The sequence below is a fragment of the Cupressus sempervirens genome, chromosome 6, assembly GCF_028749045.1.
Source record: "Cupressus sempervirens isolate cs-2001-9-10 chromosome 6, ASM2874904v1, whole genome shotgun sequence".
NCBI lineage: Eukaryota > Viridiplantae > Streptophyta > Pinopsida > Cupressales > Cupressaceae > Cupressus > Cupressus sempervirens.
Window position 1 is genome coordinate 122,248,587 of NC_143123.1, and position 22,409 is coordinate 122,270,995.

Consider the following 22,409-nt stretch of genomic DNA (forward strand, 5'->3'; position numbering starts at 1 on the left):
TTTAAATAATCGTTTAAATTTTAAAGTGAAATTTATTTTAGATGTTAAATTTAAAATATAAAGCAATATAAAGCAACTTTAAGTCTTTAATTCTTTTTTATTTTGCTATACAATATCTTCTCAACAGTTCGACAGTAATTATTGAATTTTTTTTAAATTTTTCCAGGTAGAATGTCAGGTGGAGGAAAGCAAGCGTTGTATCCTTTGTGGAAGTATGTTGATCGTGTTCGAGGGCCGAAGGGTTCAGGTGGATCAGCCGAGGTCACATGCAAGCTTTGCCCTTTGAAATGGAAAGGTTCTTACACAAGAGTGAAGGCTCACTTCCTTCACATATCTGGGGTAGGTGTTGATCCTTGTACAAATGAGGTGGAACGATATGATCTTATAAGGGAGCAAGAAAGGGCTGAAGGGAAAGTTGCTAAGAAGAGCTCTCATGCTTCAACAACAGGGCATGTACAGAGTCAACATGGAGATTTAGAAGTAGATGTCTCAACTACAGATGTAGCCCGCAAGAGACAACACATTGGCAGCTCAAATCCCATTGAAGAATTGTTTGATGTGATCGGTCGAGATGTTGTTGATGCAGCAATTGCACGATTCTTTTATGCAAATGGAATTGCATTTAATGTTTCTCGCTCCCATTTCTACATTGAGATGGTCCAAGCTATCCTTCATGCACCAACAGGGTATAAACCACCTGGATATGAAAAGCTTCGCACTACTTTACTTGATAAAGAGAAAAGTCGATTAGATGAACAAACTACACCACTGAAAAGAGTGTGGGTTACAGAGGGATGCAGTATTGTGATGGATGGGTGGACAGATGCTAGAAATCGTCCATTACTTAACATCATGGGCAGCAAAGGGCCTTATTTTTTGAAGGCAATAGACTGTTCAGGGCAAGAAAAAAATGCAGAATTTCTACACACCCAGCTATGTGAGGGCATTGAGGAGGTGGGGGCTACACATGTGGTCCAAGTTGTTACTAATGCTGCCCTTGTTTGTAAAGCAGCAGGTATGTTGGTGCAAAAAAAGTACAAGCATATATTTTGGACACCCTGTTGTGTGCATTCGTTGAATAATGCACTCCAAGACATTGGCAAGTTTCAATGGATTACAGATCTCATAGAGAAGGGGAGAAAAATACAAATGTTTATATGCAATCACCACCACACACAAGCCATCTATCGTAAATTTGCCAAGGTGGAGCTACTCAAACCTGCTGATACACGTTTTGCTTCTTACTTCATTCTTCTTGACCGCCTTTGTGAAGTCAAGGGAGCTTTGTGTTCCACAGTTGTTAGTGAAGCATGGACAGCTTGGAGACAATCTACTTCAGATACTGCTGTTGAGGTGCGAGGTATGATTCTTGATGAGCATTTTTGGGCTGATGTGAAATTTGTTGTGGAGTTTATTAAGCCCATATGTGAGCTGATCAGATATGCAGATTCAGATAAGGCATGTTTGGGAGAAATTTATGAAGCAATAGATTCCATGTGTGAAAAAGTGAAGACAATAACTGATATAAAAGACCCTTCTCTATATCCTTTGATAGAGGAGAAGTTACATGGAAGATGGAATAAGCTTAACACACCTCTTCATTGTGCTGCGTATGCTCTTAATCCTAAATGGCATGATATACAAGTGACTGGGAAGAGGGCTCCACATCAGGATAGAGAGGTAATGAAAGGATTTTGGGCTGCAATAAAAAAGATCTATGGCCGAGGTGAGGATGCTGCAATTATAAGGAGTCAATGGAATAAGTTTTCACGTGGGAAAGGTAAGTTTGGTTCTGTGGAAGCTTTATATGATATGAAATTAAAGATAGACCCTATAGAGTGGTGGTGGAACCATGGAGGTGAAGCTCCTGAATTGCAATCATTTGCCATAAGATTGCTCTCACAAGTAGCTAGCTCTTCATCTTGTGAGAGAAATTGGAGTACTTATGGGTTCATCCATTCACTATTGAGAAACCGTTTGGGGTCAAAGAAAGCAGAGAAATTGGTGTACATTCACAGCTCACTTCGTCTCCTCTCTCGTCTAGATCCTGGATACAATGATGGTCCTTCATCAAAATGGGATCAAATCTCACCTGATGGAGAACTTGCTGCCCTTGTGGATGGAGAGGTTGAAGTAGATGGCCTTATTGACTTGCCTATTATTATTCTACCAGCAGAGGAACCTGAGCTCGAGAGTGATGATTATTTGGACAGCATCATAACTGAGGACCTTGATATGGATGATGAAGACATAGAAGACTAGAAAATAGATTAAGATGTCTGATTTTTGTTTTAGTTTTTTGTTTGCATATCAGCTTGCTGTTTATCAAGCTTATTTCGATATGTAATCAGTTTGAGACTTTGGTACAATGCTGATTAACAATAGATTATAATCTATAAAGTCATAAACTTTTTCTGATTTTCACTGTTTAAACTTTTAAGCTTAAACTAGAAGTTTATCATTTCTAATATCAATATGTCCTATCTATATGATTTATCATTATGAAGTTATTGTTCGTATTTAAAATTTGTCTTCTCTGTTAAGTATCTTTATCATTATGAAGTTATTACTGTTATTGTTTGTATTTAAAGTTTGTCTTCTCTGTTAAGTATCTAGACTCTAAAGTTCAAAACTTTAAACTTTTAAACATTCAGCAGTAGTATATATTATAAATTTATGCAGATACAGGCTGCTACAACACTTCCTTTTCTATCCTTAAATTTGTTCAGCCCTCTACCCAGTATGAACGAAACCATTAGATTGCTTCAGAGTTCAGACCCTCATATCTCCTTTCCTAACCTTGCTCAAACTGGTATGACTTAGATTTCAGGTATTTTTGATTGCTGTGGCATATATCAGAACTGTTGCAGACTGTTATAAACCCTCCTGGACATGTACAGCCAGCTTATAGACTCATGAGACTCACCTCAGCATGTATGGCCTCTCTGATTTTCTCAGCCAGTATGGCATCTTGTTCTTAATATCAATGTTGAGTGAGTACTTCTTCAAACAGCAGAGCAATTCCCAAACCCTTCAATCACAATCTTCAGCATACTATCACAGTTTCATATATTAAAATTTATAACTTTAAACTTTAAACATTTTTGGATTTCTTGTTTTGGATGCTCAATGTCATGACTCATGACTGATATTTTGATTTTCAGATTTTCTATAAGATAATTATATATATATATAAAATATTAAAATTAGACATACACATGTACCCCCGTCCCCTGTTTTGAAAAATACCCGTTCCCGTTCCCGTACCCACGTACCCATGCAACCTTGCCTATAATTAACTTAAAACATATTTGGGGCGATTTGGGTATGCGGTCAACTGGTAATTTCTTAAATTATTGCAACTACTGGTAGACATCAGTGGCAAAGCATCCACAGAGTTCAACCAGTACTACTTTACTACTTCCCGAAAAGTGAAGGTAGTGTTTAGGTCACTGCGAAGCTTATTGCCACCATAGCACATGGGACCTTCTAAGGAAACCCACAAAGGAATTTATTTACATCGTTCAAATTTTGTGCCTCTAGACTTCAGTCGCATGGCCACACTCAACGGTCAACTTAAATCATTTCTACCTACAAACGCATTAACACCTAAGTGAAGCAAACTCCAAACAATATTGGCCATCAGCTAATATGAAATTAAGCATATGCTCTGAAAATAAGCCAAATAACTGTGAGGGTAAAAATTGCAAAATACCATTTAGTACTTTGAGATCGAGTGTATCCACATCAAATCCACCTTCATAATACTCCTGAAACACGTGACCAGGTGCGTCCACGTGGGTGCCCGTGTGGGTGCCCATCTTCATTTCAGAATTGTTTGCCAGGGACCCATTTTTCATGCTTTTCGCCAGCCAAAGATAGTCACCCAGACCCTCTGTGTCATCCCAAACAGGCAAATCTGGTGTATATGCATGTGATATGTCCCAAACCCTTCTCTCATCTCTGTAAGGTGCAACGCCCACTTCACATATCTCATATCCAGGATGAGCTTCAGCTTGAGCTTCGCACGATGATGCAGCCACCCCAAATACATATGACCCACATAGACCAATTACGAGCAAGACACTCTGAACCCACATATTGCTCTGAACTGCTCTTCCTCAAAACACGGAGTTTTCACCCTGACCTTGTTAAGCCTTTCAGCATGTATTTCGGCGTTCGTCAACCAGCTCTTAAGGGCCCGTTTGGTGAGCGGAATAGGAATACGTATTCCAGAAGACGTATTCCAAAAATTTTGAATTCTTTGTTTGGATGCACCAAAACGGGATTGGAATACGAGGTAAAATAGGAATACGTATTCTAATTTTGGCTCAAAAATGGAATTTTGCAATTTTATCCAAATAGGTGGTATTGGAATACGTATTTTTATTCTATTTTTTTATTTCAGAAAACATAAAATTTTGGGTTCGCGAATTTTCATTAAATATTGGCTGAACCAAACGGAGAACAGGAATACGTTCTATTTCAGAATACGTATTTCAGAAAACGTATTCCTATTCCGCTCACCAAACGGACCCTAAATTGACAGAAGTTTCGAAATAAGCTCTTGATTGATAAAAGTTTCGAATAACTGTTAGGAATGTGTCTCTTAAATGGTACTCGGCATTTTTTAAATAGATAAGATCCCAAAGCACGCTATTTTTTTCGAGAAAAAAGGTGCAAACAATAAAACACAAGAATAAGAACTTTTAGTTCATTACTTTTTTAAAATTAAAAATATTTGTTGAATTCGGTAGGTAACTATTGTTTTTGTTTAATGCACTTATATTTCTTTTTGTCGAATCAAATTTCAAGATTTTTAAACTTATTTGCATATGATATAGTTTGAGAATTTTCATATATTTATCAGAATTTAATAATACAAATTATCTACACTTCTATTGGTTATTACAAAAAATTGCAATGAAAAAAATCAAATTCTACAACTTTAATTCAAAAAATACATCACATCACTTTAAACACCGCTAAATATCATTTATGTCCGCGAATCTTAATAAATGAAATCGTTGTTCCGTATTAATTACGATTTGTCTAAGTTGGTGAGGTTGAAAAGGACAAGCATACATTTTAAAACTCAGCGCACTTTTAATCTATGAATAGAATGTTGATCGCGAATAATCCAGCCGCCATTACGACTCAGTCCGATATTCATATGCATAAATACATCTCCAGAGCCACATCAAATAATCTTTTTAACTATCATTTTTTTAATTTTGTCTAAAGGGTAATTTAAAGAATGTTAAATAAAATAACTTTATAATTGATAAAGTAAATATTATTAACATTTCAGAATTGTATTAAAATCTATTTATTTGTGTGATATAGTTATAAAATAAGTTTTGATAATTTGATTGTTAAATTAAATAATTATAGTAAATAAGTAATATTAATTTAATTTATAATACTACTATTTTTTTCATCATCTAATGTAGGAAAAACTATCTATATAATAGTCACCCATATTCCAAAATCATATGAATTAGAATTGGTCACAAAGGAGAGTCATTAAAGAATGTTTTTGTTAAATGAAGTTCCATGGATGGCCTTTTTTATCAAGATAGATTGGTTATTTCCAAACCTAAAATCAAATTCTTACTATGTAAATAAATATCTTCTTAGAAGCATTTCTAACATTTTTTAAAGTATCTTGAATGAAAAATCTAATGTGCTCACACTAATTTCTTGAACAAAAAATTCATTTATCAAAATTCACCTATTGAATGTATTTAGGATTACATTTAATTTAATAGTAATAATCAATCCATATAAATAAATATATAATTTTCATTATTAATTATTTATTTTTATACTTTCAAATATTTTTTCATTTGAATCTAAAAGCATTATACTTTAGGCAAGAACTTTGACGCTTGTTAGTTTGTGCCATGGGCATGCATACTTATGCACTTGATTAATCAAATCAAAGAATTTAAAAGTTTATATGAAACTTACAATGTTTATATCTATTTTTTATTTTTTCTTTATTTTATAATTAACATTATTGGTGAAAAATCAATTTTCCTTAACAAAAATTCACATTTTTTTTCAACAACAATATCATCATGCATTAATGATAGTTTTATCTTTTTCACAAGTGTGACAAATTAATTAGAATTTCCAAAAGTAATTATTTTATCTTCCAATTAATTAGAATTTCCAAAAGTAATTATTTTATCTTCCACCTCACTACTACCTAAGACATATATGCATATCTAATCAACAATAATAACTAAATCATTTATATCAATTTATCATTTTTAACATCATATGAGTTTAAGTTTATTTAAAATCTTACTTAAAAACCAATTATCATATAATTTTAAAATATATTTATTTAATTTTTTCTTCATAATAATTTAAAATTATTTTATTCTAATTTTTAAATTATTTTAATTCTAAATTATAATGAAATTAATAAATACCGAAAATATATTTTTAAGAATATAATTATTTAATAAATTTTTACTAAAAATATTTATAAATTTTGTTAAAAAAAAATTAAATTTAGTTTTCAATGTTTTTTATTTTTTATTTTAAATATATTTATTAGTTTTACATTGTCCCTTATTTTTGTCAATCGTAAAATGCTAATTTTTTCACACTATGTTTAACTAGCTATTTTTTCCAATCTTGTTTTGATTCTTTTTTACATTTTAAAATTTGTAAAACTAATATTGTTCTTCAAATAGTCAACAATTTAATTTTTTTAAATTTAAATTTTGAATTTATATTGGAAAAGGTAGAAACGAATACTTCATTGATTTAACTCAATTTTATTATTGTTATTTAAATATTTCTTAAAATAAAATAATCTTGAATTTTATTTTATTTTAATTCTCTTCCAACTATCTCTATTTAGCGTCCCTATAACAACATGTCATCCTTTCTCTTCATATCCTTTGTATCCTTCATTTCTATCTATAAATCTCTATTATCATAATCTCTTTTTTCAATTTGTCTTCATATATATAAATCTCCATTTTCCTTCTTTTTTAACTATTACGATGAATATATCTTAACTCTCTCTTTATATATTTTACTCTCTAATTTCCTTCTTTCCTAACTATTGGCAGGAACTTTGACGCAATGTGTCTCTTGTTGTCATGATGTAAATATTTTGTATTTTATCCAATATGAATATATATATATGGTCTCAAACTACAATGTAAATTTTAAGTAGCAAGGAACTTGAAAGATATTGATTTATGATGTGTGAGAACAATCTAATAGAATGTACTTTAAGGTATGGATCAAATGTATAAAGTAAGTTCAAACAAGTGCCACTGAGGGGCTTAGTACTTGCCTTAGTATAAACTTAATTTTTAATTTAGTTTTTTATTATAATATATTAAATATTTAAAGTAATAAAAGTATGATATAGTTATGGTTTTGATAATTATAGTAATAAATATATTATTATTATTATTATATAAATAATTATCAATTTTTAATTATAAAGTATAATTAATTTTAATCTTAATTTTTTTTAATTTTATTTATAAATATGCTTATTAATATATATTTTCTATTCAGATGTTAGTATTATATTATAAAGAAATTAAAAGATTAACATAATAACATTTTTATAATATAAAAATATAAAATAATATTTCTTAAAATTCATATAACATTAAAGTATGTATTATTGTTTTAACATTTTAATAGAATGACATTAATTACATTTTTAAAATAATAATACTAGAAGTATAAAAATCTAAACTAAAATATATGAAATCTCGCTCGTATAAAAGTGAAATGGATTCATCCAATCAAACTATTAAAAAAAATTCTAAAAATAATAAAGTTAAACATCTTGCATCTATATTGTACACAATTTATTAATTTTATAATAAACTTTAAAATGATTATTTTAATAGTAGAAATGAAAAAAAAAAATTAATCACTACTTAACTCATGAAATCCAAAAAGTGTCACAATAGTACTTAGCCTACAAGCAAGTACTAATAAGGATAAATAAATGGTGATAAAAGAATAAATTCAATAGTCCACAATTGCTAGGTGAGTTGGTTTGGATAGCGGTTTGCTTCTTATTGGTTTCAAGTTTGATTCTTTGTACCCTTCGTTTAATTGGTGTGTAATGTACATGCCCTGACCGATGCATCAAGTAATTAGTCTCACCTAAGCTCAAGCCTTGAGTCTCGAGCCTACCCTCAAATACCAAAATGAACAAGAAGAAAACAAAAGTAAAAAACAAGGATATATGTGCATGGGAAGACCTATTTAGTCATGACCCAAGCCTAGTACACCAATGTGTCACTTGTTGACATGGAACTGCATGAAAAACATTTCACTAGAGTGGGTGTTGTCCTTCAAATCTATATTATTGCAACTCTATAAAGTGGGCACATTACATGTATAACTAATAATATATGATGATTCAAATATAGAGAGAAAATCTCATGATTATCTTATACAGGTGGTAATGGTCCAATTGACAAGACTATGTTGACCCTCTACACTTATGATTCAACAAAACCATAGAGGGTGATCAAAGAGGTCTCAAAATGACAATTAAGAAGAAAATGATGTTGCTTGATAAATCTCAAGGACCAACACACAATACATACAAGTATCCCAAATATTTTGTCACTGGTTATTTAAGTGCTAACATGTTTTGAAATAACCCTAAAGACCCATCAATGTATTGTGTTCGTTACCCTCAAATGAAACACATTAACATTTCCTACTTCTTACATAAACTATAATCCAAAATACATAATTGTGTTGAGTATAAAATTCATAGGATTTCGCAAGATTTATGAAGTTTGTTGAACTAGCCACATGAAGTGGAAGAACTCTATGCATGTAAACCGTTTTATTGACAAAGGATTTCGCATTGTTAGACGAAATACCATGACTAAAAATAGTATTCATTGTTTAAAGGTTGAGAAACAAGTATTTGAATAAAAGTTTGATTATATAATTAATGAGGATCAATATTTTGGATAACAAGGTTGAGAATAATAGAAACATTAATGTACATCTAAAAATGAGAACTAGTGAGACACCTAATCTAATCATAATGAATGAAATCAAGAATCTTTACACAATTAGGTCTACTTAAATAATAATCAACAAATGATAAAAGAATGTTCCATGTGTCTTTGTGAAAAGACTTACTTGAAATGCATTGGAGTTTTTTTTGTTCAAAATTAGGATCTTAGATTACTAATAATTACAAAAAATCATTAAGAAAAATAAAATGAGAACTCTGAGATATGTGTACTAAACCTATTGCACTAGATATATACATGAGGAAACCCTTCCAAATAAAAAAAATAGCATCAAGCATTATTCTATCGTAAAATACTTATGTAATAGTCTATTGAAATATCAACTAGATGTGGCTTAGAGACTTGGCTTGATTAGCAAGAGCTTTCTACGGTGGAGTACAAGGCCATGAGGTATAGTCTCTCCCCAGTCCCCCACACCCCAACCCATATCAGAACAAAGGATGTATAATGTGGTCATTGTTGGTCTTGATGCACTGCAATTTATAGGCAATACTAAAAGGATTGCAAGTTACAACTATCAAAAAACATGATTTGTAAATAGCTTATATTTATAATAGTTTATCATATTACAATTTACTTAAACGGTACATGCTCTATAAAAACATATATATTTTGAATAAGGTTTTATGGCTTTTCAATAGGGTTAAATCTATTGTGCTAATTTTGAATTCTTTATAAATTTACTCTTAATGTATCTTTTTGTAGTCAGTATCAACTTCTTCCATACTAAGACTAGCAAAATTGCAACCCTTGTGTTTATGAAAATCATACATATGATTTTTTACTAGTATTCATGACTCTTTGACACACAAACATGTTGCCTGATATTATGTTATCAAATTTTTTTATCTTTTAGTTTAAAAAATTGTCTTCAGTGATAATAATTAGCAAAAAGCATATCACTAGAACAATATAAATATTGTAAAGTATGCCCCAACAACATTGTATTTTAACACTCCCCTTGAATATCAGTGTAAAAATGGTCTACTCTAATTGCGATAAATAGAGATAAATATACATCAAAATGAAGATTAATTATTGCAAATTGTTGGAAGGATTTAATGGGAAACAAGACATTAAGAGGGGAGGTGAATGTAATGTCCCATTTTTTTTGAGGAGTTAATTATAAAGTTATCAATTAAAAAATAATATATTACAAGGTAACTTAATAAATTAAATTAAAAAATCTTCTAGAGGTTGCTGGAAGAAGCGAAGAAAAATTAAAAAGGAGGCTGACCTATCAAGGAAAAAAGAATAAATAGGCATTGAGGGCTCATTGCCTATCATCAAGTTTTATTATTGAATTTTTGCTGATGTGCATTGTGGAGCCTAGGATTTCTGCAAGTAGTCACAATTGGCCATTGAGAATGAAAACTCTCAATTGGTACGCAATTTTGAGGGTGTGAAAGATCACTTGAATTATTGCAACTGTGGGAAGGATATTTCAGTCCTTTCACTTGTGCTTAATTTTTGGTTTGGAGTTTCCAATGGAGTTGCACTTTCACCATATCATCTTCAGCATTCAGTCTCCACCATTTGATCAATCCAGTGGCCTATTGGTACGAGTCATTATAGTGGTATCAAAGTGATTTCCTGCTAGCCTGATAGGGTTACCCAGCCACCATTTAATTTAGTTTACAAAAGAACCAACGTAACTGAGAATATGGCTAAGAGACATTCTCAAAGCCCATCCAGAAGTGTGTGAGATGATGAGACTTTACAGCAATAGGAGAGGCTTCTACAGTCAATAGAGGCAAGTACACAGGCAATGATGGTTATGATGCAACATTTGATTGGGGAAAATAGGAGGAATAATCATAATAATGACCAGGATGACAGGAGCATAGCAGGATCACAACATAGGACACGGTCTAGAACAGCTGACAGACCCACACGTCCTACATTTAGAGAAGAAACTCTAGCACGCACACCTGATGCTATGGTAACAGATATTGTAGATGAACTCCGACAAGCAAGGAATGAGTGGGATTCATTACCAAAATATGTACAGGATGGATGGACATTTGACAGGTACCTGAACTATAGAGCTGCCAAGTAGAAGCAAGTAGATAAACACAGTGAGTTGCAACAGGTCACCAACAAATTGGTATTACCCACATTTGATGGCAGTGGAAAAATGACTGCTCATGCTTGGATTCATAAGGTGGATACTTTCCTATCTTTGAAGGCGATGACAGAATTTGAAGCACTCAAGTATGCCACTTTACACTTAGATGGGGCAACACATGATTGGTGGGCACATGGCATGATCACATTGCAACACAATCAGGTAACCACTTATCAGGAGTTTGTGGATAGATTGATAGAAAGGTTTGATAAAAAAAATCCTGAAGTTTATTTTCAGGAGTTAGCCTAGTTGAGACAGTTAGGAGGCTTAGAATAATTTATCAATGACTTGTAGAAGCTTGCAGTGATGGTGTCTGACATTTCAGAAAGGAGGCTAGTCATTTTATTCACAGAGGGATTAACTGAACCACTCAAGGGGTGGGTAAAGGCCTTTGATCCTCCTACATTATAGGAAGCCATGAAGAAAGCCCACAGTATGGAACTTGCAGCTCCAGCAAACTGGTTTAGTTCAAAGAGTTGTTCATCATTTAGAGATAACAAAGGGGAATTCGGCAAGGGTAAAGAGAAGGTTAGTGACTCAAAAGACAAGCTAGTTGCACCTTGGGCTAGGGAAACACTTAATGACCTATGTAGGAAGAAGCTATGCTTCTTTTGCAAAGGTCCCTATGAGTTTGGTCATGATTGTCCTATGAAGCCTAAGGGGAAGGCTAACCGGGTGATGTGGGCTTATTACGAAGGTTCATATTCAAACATCTCAGAGGACCATGATGAGGATCCTGATGAGGCAGAGGGTGAATAAGAGGTAGATAGTGCTGAAAAAAGAGAGGCTCTAGAGATATATTGTATAGGAGGCACATCTGTCTAGTATTCAAAGAGAGGGATCTTTTAGATTTCGGGGAGTCTTGGCAAGACAAAAGATTATTACTCTGTTGGATACAGGTGCCACGCATAATTTCATTGATGCACGATTTTTGGAGAGGCATGGACTCATTACTGAGGAGTTCGAGGGAATAAGAGTTAAGGTAGCTGATGGATATACTCTTCGTTGTGATAGGATGGTGCAAGATCTACCTTTGCACCTGAACAACTATGAGTTTAAGGCAGACTATCATGTGGTCAACATGGGTGACATGGACATAGTACTTGGGATGCAATGGCTACATTCTTTGAAGGAGGTTGCCCCAAGATTGGAGGATATGGAGATATGATTTGTGGTGGATGGCAGGACTCATGTGCTGAAGGCTATCCGTAATGGGATGTCAGGAATATCTCATTTAGGCAGTTGGAGAGATTAGCCAAACATAATAATATAGAGTGGGTGGAAATATGTGCTTTGATGCCTAACCAGGAGGGGCAACATAAGACTGAATATCATCCAAATATTCAGAAATTGAGAATCAAGTATGGGAAGGTATTCAGTGAGATTCCACTAGGCAGGCCACCAGACAGAGGTATTGAGCACATTATCGAGTTGGAGGAAGGTGCTAAGCCTGTCATGATCACACTATACCGGCACCCAAAATGACTCAAAGATGAGATCAAGAGGACCATCAATGAGTTGCTAGCAATGGGACACATCAAACCAAGTAAGTCACCCTTTGCATCTTCTGTTGTTTTGGTAAAAAAGAAGGATGATACTCTACGAATGTGTATTGATTATAGGGTGTTGAATAAGAGAACTATAAAGAACAAGTATCCCATCCCACGCATCGATGAGCTAATAGACGAATTGCATGGGGCTTGTTATTTCACAAAAATTGATTTGAGATTAGGCTATCACCAAATCAGAGTTCGAGAGCAGGATATTGAAAAAATTGCTTTTAGATGTCATTACAAGCATTTCGAGTTTGTAGTCATGCCTTTTGGTTTGACTAATGCACCTGCCACTTTTTAGTCCACTATGAACAAGGTCTTCCACCATCAGTTGAGGAAATTTTTTCTAGTGTTCTTTGATGATATTTTGATCTATAGCAGGACATGGCAGGAACATTTAGAGCACTTGGAGACAGTATTAAGCATTTTACAGAGCGAGTCCTTATATGCCAAGGAGTCCAAATGTGATTTGGGGATGATAGAATTGTTGTATCTTGGACACATCATTAGTGCGGAAGGAGTGTGAATGGATCCTGAAAAGATCTGTGCTATTGTTGATTGGCCACCACCAGAGAGCCTTACACGGTTAAGAGGGTTCCTTGGTCTATGTGGATTCTATCGTAGGTTTTTTAGTGGCTACTCACAACATGCAACACCCATGATAGATTTTCTGAAGAAAGGGGCATTTCTGTGGACTCGGGAGGCACAGGAGTGTTTTATGCAGTTCAAGGAAATAATGACTACATGCTCAGTATTAGCATTACCTGATTTCACAAATCCATTTGAGCTTCAATGTGATGCTTCTGGAGAGGGAGTTGGTGTTGTACTCATGTAGGACAAGCATCCTATAGCTTATGAGAGTAGGAAACTCAGAGGGGCTGAGAGATCATTCAGCATATATGATAAGGAGATGTTGGCCATCATACATGCCTTGGCCAAGTTGTGGGCAGAAAATTTTGTATTAAAACTGATCATAATAGTTTGAAGCACTTTTTGGGACAGCGAGACCTGAATGATCGTCGAAAGAAGTGGGTGAGTAAGTTACAGGCATATGATTTTGATATCACATATGTTAAGGGGACACAGAATATTGTTGCAGATGCTTTATCCCGTAGGCCACGCCTCACTTCTATGATTCAGATATCAAAGGATTGGCGACACTTGATTGTAGCAGAATATGCCAAAGACATGTAGGCCTTTGCTATAGTGGAGGGGACAACAATTGACACCAGATACACTCTCATAGATGATTTGATCATTTACAAGAACAGGATTTACTTAGTCCCAGGATCGAAAGTGAAGCAGTTGATTTTGAGAGCATTTCATAATTCACCTACAACAGGCCATTCTGGGTATTTCAAGACTTACAGGTTAGTACAGGAACGGTTCACTTGGAAGGGACTTAAGGCTGATGTTTTGTAGTATGTGCGTGAGTGTCATGTTTTCCAGTAGAACAAACAAGAGCACACTTATCCAGCAGGGCTCCTATAGCCACTTCCTATTCCTGATAGGAAGTGGGAGTGCATCTCTATGGATTTTATTACGGGCTTGCCCAAGGCCTAGGGGAGCGATTGTATCTATGTGGTGGTGGATAGGCTGACAAAATATGCTCACTTCTTCCCTATCGCTACTACATCCTCAGCAACTCAGGTGGCAGAGGTCTTCTTCAAGGAGATTTTTAGATTACATAGTTTGCCTTGGAGCATTGTGAGTGACAGGGACAGCCGCTTCATGAGTCACTTTTGGCAGGAGATAGTTCGGTTGTGTGCCACTGAGCTTACACCTAGTACCAGTGATCACCCACAAACTGATGGTCAAACAGAGATTGTAAACAAATGGGTGGAAGGGTATTTGAGGAATTATGTGGCAGATCAACAACGAGCTTGGGTCAGATGGATATATCTCTATGAGTATTGTTACAATACTACATATCATATGACTATACAAATGACACCCTTCATGGCACTTTACAGTTATGAGGCACCTAGTTTCTTAGATTTTTTGTTGGGAGACAGTTGAGTACCCTGTGCAGGTGAACTATTATAGGAAAGTAAGGATATAGTTGCTACTCTCAGACAACATTGCTAGAGGTTAGAACCAGCAAAAATAGTATGTAGATAAGAAGAGGACTGAGCGTAGTTTTGAGGTAAATGATATGGTTTACCTCATGTTGCAGCCATATAAGTAGTCCACTCTCAAGAAGAGTGGTACAAAGAAACTCAAGCCACGTTATTATGGACCATTCAAGATCATCAAACGAGGGGGTGAGGTGGCTTATGAGTTGGAGCGTCCCACAGATAGTAAAGTGCACAATGTGTTTCATGTATCACACCTCAAAAAGGTGTTGGGTCAAAATGTGATGCCTTCTGCAGTATTACCTCCCTTGGATGATGAGGGGAAATTGATCTTAGTGCCAGAATCCATTCTAGATAGTAGAGAGAAGCAGCTTCGCAGGAGAGTAATCAAAGAGTATCTAGTTAAGTGGAAAGATTTACCTATTGAATATGCTACTTGGGAGGGAGAAGTGATTTTGCAGCATCCAGCATTAAGATTGCTTAAGGCCAAGCAATTTTAGGAGGGGCGGACCTGTAATGTCCCATTTTTTTTGAGGAGTTAATTATAAAGTTATCAATTAAAAATATATATTACAAGGTAACTTAGTAAATTAAATAAAAAAAATCTTCTAGAGGTTGCTAGAAGAAGCGGAGAAAAATTAAAAAGGAGGTCAACCTATCAAGGAAAAAAGAATAAATAGGCATTGAGGGCTCATTGCCTATCATCAAGTTTTATTATTGAATTTTTGCTGATGTGCGTTGTGGAGCCTAGGGTTTCTACAAGTAGTCACAATTGGCCATTGAGAATGAAAACTCTCAATTGGTATGCATTTTTGAGGGTGTGAAAGATCACCTGAATTATTGCAACTATGGGAAGGATATTTGAGTCCTTTCACTTGTGCTTAATTGCTAGTTTGGAGTTTCCAGTGGAGTTGCACTTTCACCATATCATCTTCAGCATTTGGTCTCCACCATTTGATCAATCCAATGGCCTATTGGTATGGGTCATTACAGTGAATCAGGATCTTAAACTTTTACTTGCAAAAACAAATTATTGATTTCACACCTAATACATCTCATATCTATCATCAAAATTGTAGTGCTAAAATGTTAATTAAAACATCACATCCATGAAGAGATTCAACACATAACACAAATTATTTGGTTACCCAAAAACACTTCGATGTAAAGGTAAAACTTGGGTGGGGATGAAATCCACGAACCTTCACTGTTGCAAAAACAAAGTTAACCTATTAGGATTACAATGTTTGATCATAATATATGATTTACCCTGTGAGGGGTCTACCCTATTAAAAGCTTTAAGATTGTTAGGTCTTACCATGTTAAAGTGTTTTACACTTACAATCAAGTAAGGACTCTATTAGGAGATTTACATAGATCTGTTAGGATCACTCAGTTAAGAGAATTTCCCTGACATAATCTTGTTAAAAATTGATTCAGTACCTAACCCTCAATTCGCTTTGTAAGTTGATTTTTGATCTCCTCTATTCAATATCTCAATTTGATCTCTTAATCTGACCATCTTTATTTTTCCCTTCACTACTTGTTTGTCTAATATCCTCTCAGACTTGGCCTTTCTTACTTTGTTTTATCTGTGTTCACTCCTTCACTTGTGCATTCACCTATTCATTCACACACACATGTGCTTCTTCTTTCCCTCTTTATGATCCAAGGGTTAGAAGCCTCTTTAAATAGATGATCTTCGAAAGTTCTAGATCATAATCAATGGTTCATAATTCATCTCTTTTGTTGTTTCCCTTCTAATTTTTTTATTGGTCGATTTCCTTTCCTCGGTATCACTACCATCTATAAAGACACATAAAATCCATCTTAATTATATCTATAATCATTAATTGTATATAGAAGTTGGCCAAAAATGGTTTAAAAAGGTATTTATGCAATTAAAAACTCACATGACAAAATTGTTAGGATTAACCATTGGCAAAAATAACAATTAGTCTAGGGAAGTTTGGTTACAATAAGGAGACAAAAACACACAAAAAATTCATGCTTTTGCCCAACAAAAATGGGCAACTAAATCGATTTTTCAAATTATGGATTCAGAATTGGGCAATATTTTAACTAATGCTCAATAAATTAGAGATGAAGGTGTCAAATTCTTTTAGAATCTTCTTGCACCAGCAAATCACCCATTTCCTTTGACCTCACAAGTTGAGGAATTCATTCAGCATATCCCTACAATGACATCCCCCATGGAGAATACTAAGCTCTTGGCCCTACTCACCATTCAAGAAATTCAAGAAGTAGTCTTCTCCTTCCCCCCAGACAAAGCTCTAGGTCTAGATGGCTTTACGACTCTATTCTTTCAAAGTTGTTGGGAGTTTATTGGTTAGGATCTTCTAGCAGCCATTGAGAAATCTAGAAAGTTCAAATCTATGCTAAAGTACTTCAATTCTAAAAATATTGCAATCATTCCAAAAACAAAGGAGCCCAAAACTTTTGTAGATTTTCGCCCAATCTCACTTTGCAACTTGACATTCAAAATTATTACTAAAGCTATTTATTTGTGACTTCAAAAAATTCTCCCATTCATAATTTATCTCGAACAAGGTGGCTTTGTTCCTGGTAGAGAAATAATGGAGGGTGCAATGGTAGCTCATGGAGTCCTACACCATCAATAGTAATCAATCCTACAACTTTGGTATCAAGTTAGACATGCAAAAGGCATATGATAGAGTCTGTTGGCAATTTCTTTTTCAAGTTCTTCAAAAAATGGGTTTTGATAAGCATTGGTGTAATTGGATTAAAGCATGCATTTTGGGGACTTGGTTCTCAGTTATTATTAATGGATCAACATTAGGTGTCTCCGACAAGGTGATCCTCTTTCACTAGATTTATTTATCATCATGGATGAAGCCCTTAGCAGGACTATCAAGCACCATCATTTATCTGACAAGTGGAAAGGAGCAAAAATTGAGGATACATCAATCTCAGTCACGCATTCTCTATTTGTTAATGACACATTATTGTTCGATACTTCACTAGTTTCAAAGGCTAAGCAAATTGCAAAAATTTTAACACAATATTCAGGAGTTTCAGGGTAGAAAATAAATCCTCAAAAGTAAAAAAAATTCTTATTTAACACAAAGAAAGTTATATCAGACAAGATAGTGCATATTTTGGGGTTTTCTGAGGATTTTCTACCCTGCACTTATCTTAGGATCCCTTTTTTTATGGGATCCAATAAGAAAAGTTTTTGGGATGACATCTACCAAAGAATTAAGAGCAAAATTGCCCCCTAGAAAGTTAGATGGTTGTCATTATCAGGCAGAATATTGCTTATTAAATCAGTTCTTTCTGCAATACCAAACTACTGCATGGCTATCATGCATGCATCGTCTTTTGTCACTTCACAAATTCAAAAACTTATTAGGGTCTTTCTATTGTATGGAAATTTGACAAATGAAAAGAAACTTCCACTTATTTCTATCCAAGACATGGCACATATTCCTCCTTTAGGAGGAGCTGGAATTCATGATTTGACAGCAAGGAATAAAACATTTAGTGGTAAGCTGGCTTGGCACATGTATACTAAATCACAGTTAGTATGTTATCAAATAATGCAATAGAAATACCTAGATAATAATGATCCACATAGAATATTCTCTATGTTGGACCCTCCTAAGGGATCTATTATTTGGGATTTCATGATTGCATCTAGAGACATTGTTCTTAAGTACATTTCTTGGGAATTAAATTGTGAGAATAAGATCAACTTTTGGGGTGACTCTTGGAATGGACAACCTCCCCTAATTGCAATGCCAAATATATAAAAAATTGTATCAGTTATAGAAGTAGAGTGGGGTAATCTTGTTATTCATTTTATGGATGCAATATACATTTTTTCAAGGAAAGTAATATGGAAATATCCAAACCAACTCCCTTTAGATCCTCAATGTAAACAATAGCTTCAATCTATTTTCTCAAAAAGACAGGCTTTTGTGTCAAGGTTGAGGATTGATTACTATGGATTCCGGCTAAGAATGGAAATTATTCAATTAAGGAAGGATATTATTGGTGTAAAATAGTATTCACTATTTACATTTACTTAAGTTTACTTAGGTTAATGTATTATTTTATTATTTTGCATTATTTTATTTGTGAGACAGTTAGGAGTTTGCGCACCTTTTTGAGTTGTCATGTTGACAACACAGGAGTATGCAACTCTCTTTTAGCACATGGTGTCTACAACATTGATTTGCATTTCACACCCTTGTAGGCTTATCCTCTCGTCACCACACTTACTTCCATGCTTAATGGAGGATAACCCATATCTAGTGGACATGTGCCTAATTGTATGACATATCATGTAGCTGATTATGAGGCATTCTAGATTTATCTTAGAGGCCTTTATATGCAAGCACTCCTAGTGTAATTTTACATGGCATATTGAATATATTGTCATTCTAATCATACTCCCTCTTTTGGTCTACAATTGTTCTTGTGTTTGAGTTCTTGGTTCCTAGCTAAATTTTTCCCTTAGGAAAATTCTTGCATGGTATCAGAGCTTGGAGATTTTCTCATCACATAGCCTTTTTACTTCAACGCCTTAGCTTGAATTCAGAGTACTACTAAAATTGGGAGTGTCCAGAGCTAGATCTGACCTTGCCATTGCATCTGGAATGTTGAATCGGTCAAGATCAACTATAAAATTGGCTACCTTGGCCCAAAGTCGACCGTGAGGCAAATTCTTTTTGCAAATTGGAACCTAGAGGCCCCAATTTGCAGTTCGAGTATCGTAATTTTTTGCAAATTTAATTGATTTATTCAAATCTGCATTTTTTCTCTACTTTTTGACTATAGATTTTTGAAAAAAAAAAATTTACCTTTTTTTTGCCCTTTGAGTACCCAACGGAGAATTTTTTTTTTGTAGAACCAGGCTGTCAGATCCCAGCTCTGCAGTGTGGGGAATTTATTTTATTTGTGCGCAAGAGTATATTCTCTACTATAGGGAATATTTCATAGGTAGGCTTTATATTTTATTTAGCACTGTACCTCTGAAAAAAATTAGGTCATACCACAGGGCACACAGCTTAACCAACAAGAAAATTTTAGTGAGGCTGCAACCCTCGATAGCTAAGTCTTCCACCGATCAAGCAAGCCTCACCTTCACCGGTGGCTTCAGCCACTTTGTTTTCCTACGATGGCCCTTTTGTTATAAAGACCACAGAACTCATACCTTTGGTCGATGTGGGATAATTTACTTATCCCCCTGCCGACCTGATTAAAATTTTGGCACTGCTTGGAGTCACCGGCCTGAATAGTAGTTTTTTTGGCAGAAATCTTTTTGGCGCACACAGTATCTTTGGTGGCCTGAACCATCCAACCCCACAACTCCCACTTGTAGACTTTATAACCCAGTGACGTCAACAATAATTGGCCCATGTATCAGACTTTCTGGCCAACATAAGTGCTTTTATGGCCTGCGCTTTTTAAAAAATTTAGCGTCGTAAAAAGGAGTTCGACAATTGTTTTTTAAGATTTTGACCATTGCTTTGTGATCTCTAGTAGAGTCTCCTACCCTCGGCATATTCTATTTCAATTGAATATTCTGATGACTTTTTTGAACCCGCCCCCACAGGACAACCACCAGCCATGCAGACTAGTCTTGAACAGACTATGAGTAGACAGTCAAACAGTTGTTAGTATGAGAAGATAGCCATGCAAGCGTTGAGCCAACTTCCACCAAACCCATTCGTTGGCTGCCACATGTACTTGCAGACACGTCATCTTGACAATAGTTATTCTGTCACATAGACTGCCATGTCCACTGTTGTACATCGTATAGATTTTGACATGTCACGTCCGTATGGTACAGACGCTAGATCAACCTGACATGTCAACCCAGGGGGCCTTTTTTGCTAACATCAGCAGAGCACTAGGTTAAATTTGAATGACATATGACCGTCATTCACAGGCCTTTTATAACTGCTTCGACAATCATTTGACCGTTAATTTTAAGCTCGCAATATTTGCTCCAAACCCCTCTCCAGATTGCTTTTCAATTTGGCAGCCTAACTTTGCAAGCCCTTAACTTGGACATCTGGACTCCGATTCAGGTGTAATTTTTTTGTAATTGGGTAGAATTTCCTGAATTTTATAGTGGTGGTGTTGTTTTCTAGTTTTGGTGTTCAGATTTTGTAGAAATTGCATTTTTTGGCAACTATACTTGCATAATCCTGCTTTTTGCAACTTCAAACGCTCTGTACGGGCACATCTGGTCACTTTTTCAGGTTTTATTTTTTTCAAAGTGTGTTTTTTTTGTTTGCTTTCCAGATCTAAAGTTAGATTCTAGGGCTGTATGGACAAGTTTCTCACTTTCAGAATTAGGCCTTTTCTCAGCATTGTAAAGCTTTGATTCTTTTTTAGAATTGTTGTAAATCTGAGTTGCAGTGCTTAAGTGACAGATTTAAGCCTCATGAGGTAGTTGTAAAAGCAAAATCAAAAAGTCCACTTTATTCATTTTGACAAGTGGCCCATTGTACACGCATTACTTATAAAGTGCCAAAAGCATCCTTTTTTTTTTGTGGGGGGGGGGTTCTATGTTTTTTGTCTCTCTATTGTGCTCTTTTCATTTTCTCCACCATGGGTTTTAAATGTCCTCCTCTAACTTCACACAACTATTCTACATGGAAAGATATTGCATGGAGTAGATTAATGGAAAAGGGATATAGTCTTTATGTTGAAGGTAAAATTCCTAAACCTATTGATGCTATAGAACTCATTAATTGGAAAACTCAAGACCAACATGCTTTAGGAGCTATCAGGAGTTGTGTACATGGGGATCTCCTCTTTCACATTACCAATTGTTCAAAATCTAAAGAAGCTTGGGATAAAATTGAGTCATTATATGGTAAGGTGGATGAAGAAAAGGGATTTCAGATTGAAGATGATCTACTTCTCTTGGATCCAAAGAATTTTGACACAATTTAGGATTATATCATCAAAGCCAATGAATATAGGGCACTTCTAAAAGATTGTGGAAACCCCATGAAAGATGAAAAGTTGATTCATCACATCGCGAAGAGGCTATCTTCTGAGTATACTTCCTTTGTTTCGAGTTTTAATACTCATAGGTTGACCATGGGATCTGCTTACCAGAAGCCTTCATTTGATGCATTTACAGAGATGTTGATTTTTGAACAATCTCACTTGATGGATTTAGGACTTCTCAAGTCATCAAATACCAAAGCCTTGGTGGCTAGTGATGAGCACAAATCAAGTCAAGGAGGGAAAAGCAACAACACGAAAAAGTAGTCGAAGCAGAAAACACAATCTGAGACACAACAATCCTCCTCTCAACAAGGTGGTTCTTCTTCCAACAAGAAGGGAAGTAATGAAAAGAAGGACAAACTCTTTTGTGCATACTGCAAAAAGCCAAATTATGACGAGCATCATTGCAAGACTAAAAGAATCGATGAGTTAGAAAACCTACTAAGGAAGAACAAGATTCAAGTGCTAGGTACTTCCAAGGATTCAACTCCAACCTCTTCAAAGGGTAAAGGGAAAGAACTTATGGCAAACACAAGTTCTTCTTCGGAATGGATACTTGACTCAAGTGTCTCTTACCATATGG

General features: G+C 34.8%; 1 protein-coding gene across 1 annotated transcript in view; it reads right to left on the reverse strand.

The window, feature by feature from the left end:
* The window catches only part of LOC149551526 (cyclase-like protein 2), a 175,723-nt gene extending 171,556 nt beyond the window's left edge, over positions 1–4,167 (reverse strand). The window contains exon 1 of the mRNA XM_089787024.1: positions 3,716–4,167. Coding sequence (XP_089643150.1) covers positions 3,716–4,100 — 385 coding nt within the window. The 5' untranslated portion in view covers positions 4,101–4,167. The remainder of the gene's footprint in view (positions 1–3,715) is intronic.
* Between the last annotated feature and the right edge of the window lie 18,242 nt (positions 4,168–22,409).